Raw genomic sequence first — 7,817 nt, 5'->3', positions numbered from 1 at the left:
AACCAAGTGAGAACTACGTTAGTGTATTCACATTAAGTAATTACACACAGTAAGTACCTACGTTGTAATCAATTGTTTGCTCATAAGAATTGACCAATTTTGTATAATTATATTATTGAATATTACCTTTCTATTATGATCCAATTGAAATATTGTGTTTCTAATTGTCCGTAAGATGAATAGCGAATGCCAATTGGATTGTGGGAAATTACCGTGGGTAAAATTAAGGATCCTCAGTGTTACATTACGACCATTTATTTTAACCTTCCAATTTCGATCCATATCAAATTCTTGTCTACGGCATTGGGATTATGCTCTTGGTCTCTTTCCCAACGATCTCGGTGCAAGAATTACGATTTTGGCATGTTTTGGTCAAAATACGGACGATCAACAAAAATTCATCAAATTCATGTCTTGGGTATTGAGATAATGCTCTTAGTCTTTTTCCCAACGATTTTGGTGTAGGAATAACGATTTTTACATGTTTTGGTCAAAATACATGTGGCCACAGAAAAAGAACATGCCTTTAATGAAAGCTTTTACAACTCCAAATTAATGTAACGATAATTTTGAGTAGATACCTACATTTTGCTCTAAAACTTTTGACCTAGACCACAGAGAGAATTATATTGAATTATTACAGATCTAAGAGTCTAGCGAATATTCGAACTCGAAGATGACTTAGGGAATTAAATATGTTGATTTCTATTATATTGAGCCCACATTTTCTCCTGTTCCCGATTCACTCGAAGTCTTCCTGTTGAACCAGCTTTAATCAATGTGTAACATCCTACCTTAATGCCCAGAGTATCCGTACACCAAATCTTTCCACGATCGGTCACTATAAAAAAGAGTTAAAAGTTATAAAAAGTAACTGGGGATCTTAACTAAGAGTTATAGCGACCACATACGAACGGGCGGACAAAAGGACGGACAACCATGATTCAAAACTATAACGAATCTGAGGATCCTTAATAAACGTGTTTAAAGGTCGGTTGAATGACATCATGCACCACTGATGAAAGCAAGCGCAAAAAGAGAGGATGATTAAGAAGTGAGAAATAGCAACGGAAGTTGGAATTCTGCACAATAGCTAATAGTTACACCTTTTTCGAAAATAGAAATATATAAGAACAGCAGGAACGAAAAATCAATCATAGACTACGCATAATCATACAAAAACAATACGTAAGCCAAGTTAAAAATGTAAGAGAGTGAGACGGGGAGCAGAAATCCTCAGTGACCACTATCAACTACTGTTAGGAAAAATAAAAGGTAGGGACGAGATGTAAATAGCAGTAAATTATCGCGTATATTGCGACTAAGGGAGGAAAAAAGACAATTGGAAAAGATGGCAGCAGATAAAAGCGATATTGATACCGGCGGGCGAGGAATCATGCCGGGTAAAGAGGGTAAACAAGCACATCAAACGAACAGCATGGTAAAATAATAATACAAAGGAGAAAGTAACAAGACGCTAAGAAGCAATATCAATATAGTAAATCGGAAGACACATACAAAAAAGTACAAGGAACCAAGGAACATAGTTAGTGAAGCCAAGCATGCAGAGTGGCACGAATTTGGTAGGAAACTCGAAAGCGACAGCAAGAAAAACTAAGAACTGTTCTTTGAAGTACTGAAATCGGTCACACCTTACAAATTAGAACCATAAAGACAAACAAGGGCACATATTTACTGAGTCGAGCAGTATATTGAGTACGTGGAGGTAGTATTTTTAGAAACTGTAGGAGGAAGAGCTAGAACGAACAAAAACCCCTAGTTTAGGGGGGAAGAATAGAAACAAGAAGGAGTAGAGAAAGAGGGCGCATCAAATAAGATTTAAGAATTTAAGAGAAGGAGTCATGAGCCCTGTACTCTTCAGTTTATTTATAGACGGCATAATAAGGAAATGCCATACCAAAGTCTCAAGACCCACAGTAGGGTATAGGAATTTATAACAAACACATAAATCTGAGTGACAACGATTATCGCGGTAGGAGAAAATGAACAATGAAACTTACTATTTAGGACAGTAAATATAAAAGAATATCACGTCCTACTAGAATCTTATATTTTTATAGCGAGTGCTGTTGGAGTGGTGCATTGAGGCTAGTAACTACGGATTTTGATTTGAGATGCGACTTGGCACTATATTTAATAAGACGATCTCTAGACCAATATTAACGTGCGGGTGTGAATCGTGGGTGGTCACTTCAAAAATGAAAACAAAATTGGAAGTAATGGAGATGAAGTATCTACGCAGAGTCGAAGAGGTGTCACTGAGAGACCACATAAGGAACGACAAATTTTTAAATTTTAAAATGAAACATTGATTTCACATGGCATATCCAATCTTATATGAAGGTTCTATTAGTCCGGCAAAAAATAAACTTGAACTATGAAGAGTACTATCAAAATCAGGTGTCTTTTTGCAAAGTGGAGGACCGATGATAGAGGGGGATGATCTATATCTAATAATGTGTAAGTTGAGAAATAAAATGTTTGGGTATTTACTGAACATGCCGTTTTTAATAGCACCAATTACTAATTAACGTTACTCTCTTTTTATTTAAATACATACAATTTATATAATTAGCAGTAAAGTATATTCATAACCTGATTTTTCCATGTGTGCCCTTATTTTTTTGTTATTACAACCAATTTATTACTTCTATTAACCTTTTACATTTCCATTTAAAAATAGCTTAACAGTGTCCTAGTTCTCACACCTTTACGGCTGTAATTACTTTTGTATTGTTATACATTTTTATCATCTCATATACGGTCTACAAAACAGTTTTTTCAATTTTCAATTCAAAAGGGAGGCTGCTTTTGTTTTTGGTAGTTTTCCTCTTGATAACATCCATATAATGTCCGTTTTTGGCACAAACCACCGCTTCAATATCTTAAAACGATTTTTACAGGTAGCAGAGATGATTCGAATAGCCCTATCCCAAACAATGGCAATTATGGTGAAGAACCTAATAATGGTTTCGTTTGGCATGAGTATTGGATTTCGCACGGTACTAATCGGCGGTGTTCTGCATGACGATGAATTTCAAGGTGCAGGAGAAAGTGAGCTCTCTTGGTTAGGTACGAACGAGTACTAGTGTGAATATTTGTAGATAATCAGTAAATTTTAGGTTCCATTTCGATGCTCACGCTGTTAGTGGGGTGTATAGGCTCCGGATTCGTAACGCAGCCAATTGGACGGAAAAGGTCCATGCAGTTTGTCACTATTCCCTACGTATCGTGTTGGGTTGGATACTACTTTTCAACGAAAATTTGGCACTTGTACATCGTGTTGATGGTGATGGGATTTTTTAGCGGACTTGTTGAAGGGCCCGTGAGTATCTAAGCAAATCACGTGCATACTTTCAATGTGTTTCTAGTTCAACACGTACGTTTCGGAGGTGACGCAACCCCATTTAAGAGGAGTTTTATCTATTTCGGGATCCATGTCGGTGATGCTGGGATCGTTTCTCCAATTTTTAATTGGGACGTTTTTTAAGTGGCGAATTTGTGCGTTAATTAGTTGTGCGTTTCCTTTAGTAACATTTTTTTTGTTTTTTCTTGTACCTGAAAGTCCATACTGGTTGATCTCCAATAACAAGCTTGTGGAAGCAAAAAAGAGCTTGGCTTGGTTAAGGGGGTGGACCAAAGTTGAAAATATTGAACTTGAAATTGGAAGCATTATCAGACATTACGCAGAAGAAAGGGATCAGCAGACCAGAAAGCAGTCATCATTTAAAGAGTACTTTACACCTTTCCTAAAAAAGTCCTTTATCTACCCTCTTCTGTTAGTGTCATTCGCATTTATGATATCTTCATTTACTGGTGCTTCTACCTTGCAGACGTATGCTATTGCAATTTTTGGAACAATGAAGTTGCCCATTAATTCTTATTATGCTACCGTCTGCTTGGGTTCAGTTCAACTTCTAGGATCCTTGATAAGTATTTTCCTCATACGTTTTCTAGGAAAGCGTCGTTTGTTTTTTATCGCAATTTCCTGCATGTGCATATGTAACATGATCATAGCAATCTATGCCCACTTTTCTGGCGCTTTACAAATCAATCTAACAAAAGACAGTGGCGTATCAACCAACTTAGATGTATCAGACTACAAGTGGGTGCCATTAACGTTTTTAATCCTGCTGAGCTTTATGAATAATGGCGGTGTTCACGCTTTGCCATGGATACTAATGTCGGAAGTATATTCTTACAAAACTAGGTCGGTGGGTTGTGGCCTTTCCAGTGCAGTTTCTTCTCTTTTGAGTTTTGTAGCCAATAATTTATTTTTGCGAGTCACTTCTTTTATATCTATACCTGGTATGTACACACTACATTGCGCTGTGTGTATCGTGGGTTTTCTTGTATTATATTTTTATCTACCTGAAACCGAAGGCAAGTCTTTGGAGACTATCGCCGACCACTTTGCCCAAAAAATTAAGTTGGACAACAAAGTCCAAAAGAAACCTCTCAAAAAAGGAATCGATAACACTTTATTCGAATATAACGAGTCCAATGCTAATGTATCGCATACAGTAAGTAAGCTCTAAACTCTTACAAATTATTAATTTATTGTTGCATATGCTGTGATTTTGAGCAAAACCCATTTAGAAACAGTAGTTACCGTGTACCTAATTAATTGTAAGTTTCTACCTCTTAGATAATTGGAAGAACGTGGCCTTGTTTGTGGTAAAACCAATTTGCCATAATTCTCTATTTGCGTGATTATTGTTAAACAAATTATTATTACTTTTTATTAAGTGTGATAGTGTAATTATATGAAAAATACCAAAAATCATTGTTTCAATTATTATCCGCTTTCTATCGTGGCAGGTAAAGAAGTGAAGTGGAAGACGCGGATCGTTTCTCAAGTACTGACAGCAGTGGGTTGCATATTATGTACGCAGGAAAACGAGTTGCCGGGAAAAACGGTTGAAAAAGGGGAACTTCCACGCGCTGGAGTGCACCCCATATCAACCTCGGTACGTGGACAATGTCGTGAGGGGGAGTAATAGGAGAAACATGGGCTTAATTTTTTTTGTTCGGTAAGGAATCGAAAGTGACAAAAGACACACTATTCTCCGGTCTTCGGCGGGCATATAGGTGGGCAGAGTTTTCAAATTTTCAATTTTCAAAATGATGCAAGAAGATCTGACCGAACGGCGATATTTTTTCTAAAAAAACTTAAGGCAACTTTGCAGGGTTCGAGAGGGTTCGAAACCGGCTGAAGTCTGTAGATGTGATTTTCTGTTTTAGGTGATATCCACGTGTCAGCTTCATACTTATACCCACGGTGGTGGAATTCTTGATGCGAATGGCACAAAAGGTCAACTCCAAAAAATTGAGCGAGGAAGAGCCGCCTTTCTTGTTTTGAAAATGTAATAATGGGAGCCAGGTTTCCCGATTGTATCTTTCTAAAAAGGGTTTTATCAAGTCTCTGGGTTTTATAGTTTTTGGTCCCTTATAATTGACGAATGCACATACATACATATTTTTACAGGGGTAAGGAATGCTATGCTATGCCATTTCCGTTTTGCAGTTTTGCTTCAGATCTAATAGGTCATGGATTAAATAATAGACGTTTAAAGTCGAGTTTAAAGTTCTCAAAGCTGCGGAAGAATAATACAATGAGTTTCGAAAATACTATAAATACTGTTGTGAGTAACACAAAAACGCCAAGTTGGACATTATGTTGCTTGTATATCCGAAAAGACTTACGATGTCCATATGAAAAAGAGTGTCACCACAAAGCGTATAAAGTACCTACTAGGAGTGGATCTGAAAAACTGTGTAGACAATGAAGTACATATGCCTCTTGACGTGAACTTGTAACAATGTTTTGGAATCTACGAACCTTAATTAATAGGAAAAAAGTATTTTCCCGGTCAATTTTGGGGTAGTCGATTTTCGGTGAAAATGCAAAGGCAAAGTCTTCCTTATAAATTGAACGAAAGAATGATTTGTCAAAAATCGATTTTCTTAGTAGTCCAGTCAAATTACGGTTTGGGCTGGATGTTGTCACTTCACTCAACGAAACCAAGCAGGGGCGGATTTAGGCAGGGGCTTGACGCGGGGGCCCCATGCCGACCACACGGTAATCCGACGTTCCGTGCAATCCGAGGTCCAAAAGGAAAACAAGATACGAAGCATCGTATACGTTTTCAGTAAGGGACTTTTTTGATACTTAGCTCGCATTCGGAAACGCAATTTTTATTGCGACTCATATTCAAAAGCACTGATCCTTGAACTCGTGGGAGTTGATTGGGGAAGGTTTGCCCTCTGTTTCTTTTGATTCTCGAGTTAGACGAGGAACAGACGGACGGACAAAACCATCACATAAAGGAAATTTCTTTCAAAAAATTCGTTTAAAACAGAGAAAAAACTCTATTATTCTATTTCATGGAATGACCGTGCAGGCAATATTGTACGCTACCCACCCCAAGGTACGAGTAATTGGAGCGTGTATCAGACGAGGTTCTACATTTAAATGTTCAACATTTTCCCCAACCAACATTCGTTATCTCATTTGTTGAACTTGAAAATTTGCTTGCATTATTACTTAATGCTAATAAACACCACTGACGTTTTATTATTTAATAAACTTGGGCGCCATATTTTTTTGTATTTAATTTATTTTTTTATTCTCTTTTTTCTTTTTGTTTTTTTTCTATTTTATTGTTTTCTTTTGTTTTGTTTCTATCTTATAATTTTTATTTTATTTGATTTATTATTTGTTTGTCTTTATAATTTATAAATAAAAATATAATTGTTGCAATTAGTACCACTGGAAACTTGTTTTGTAATAAAAATGGGTAAAAAAATCAAGGGTTTTTCGCCTGCCGCTGTGTACAGATCGAGGTTCACTGTTTCTGTGTAATCTGTGCTGTATTTCAATATTTTTCATTGTATTTATACTTAGTGCGTTTGCCTTAGACCTGTAATTTTAATAATAATTTTCTGAAGAAATTATAAAATTGAAATGCAGATGTTTTTCGATAACCCGAAATTCATTAAGTAAGGGGTCCCCTACAAATATTAGCCCAGGGCCCCCTGAGGCCTCGGTACGCCCCTGACCAAGCGTATCCGATGTAAAAAAATCCGCTGAATCCGAAAATCATAGTCCCCCTGGCCGGAAACGGCCGGAACATATTGTTATTAACAAAAACACGAAGAAAATGTCGTGTTTTTTCGCATTTGACTTCGAATATCTCGTTAACTACTGCTCTGAGGGAAAGAATGAATAGAAATGAACTTGTTTAGAATAAAATTTTCTATAAGATACAGTTGCTGCGGAACGCTCATTTTCAACTCTTATTGCTTTTTATGACAAAATGCAGAAAATTAATCTCTAAAATTAACAGTTTGTTATTAGCAAGTAAAATTCATCCGATCTTTTGGAAAATCCGTATTCAGTAACTTCTTTTGATAACAAAACTATATGACAAACCCGATCACCGTAGGTTTCATAGTAATTGATTAATTAAATAAACAAGCAAAAAAACGGATGCTTTCTCTTTTAAACTGGGGGCTACAAGAGCGTTCCCAATTTTTTTCTGCATAGTTTCACCCTTTGTAGTTTAACCTTTTGTATCATGTGACATGATAGAAAAGGTCGCGCACAAGTTGCTTGCGATGGTTTCCTAAACCATATCAAGACCATGCCCATCCAAATTTCAAAAACTTGGGAGTTGGGACAAAGTTCACCAACCCTATGAATTTCCCCTAGGCTAGTAAACGATCTTATGACACAAAAGAAATCATATGTCTTCCAATTAATAAGAGGGTTGTCTCGAAAATAATATTACGGT

At 36.6% G+C, this 7,817-nt stretch overlaps 1 protein-coding gene across 1 annotated transcript; it reads left to right on the top strand.

The window, feature by feature from the left end:
• Positions 1 to 2,924: 2,924 nt before the first annotated feature.
• LOC116172664 (facilitated trehalose transporter Tret1-like) lies at positions 2,925 to 4,794 on the top strand (the record flags this gene model as incomplete). The annotated part of the gene is given in 3 exon segments (XM_031489911.1): positions 2,925 to 3,093; positions 3,144 to 3,346; positions 3,393 to 4,794. Coding segments are annotated over 3 exon segments (1,539 nt in total), but the record flags the coding sequence as incomplete, so codon positions are not given.
• Positions 4,795 to 7,817: the final 3,023 nt, after the last annotated feature.

Source organism: Photinus pyralis, unplaced genomic scaffold (genome assembly GCF_008802855.1).
Source record: "Photinus pyralis isolate 1611_PpyrPB1 unplaced genomic scaffold, Ppyr1.3 Ppyr1.4_LG5, whole genome shotgun sequence".
Lineage (NCBI taxonomy): Eukaryota > Metazoa > Arthropoda > Insecta > Coleoptera > Lampyridae > Photinus > Photinus pyralis.
This window is presented reverse-complemented; position numbering and strand designations above follow the sequence as displayed.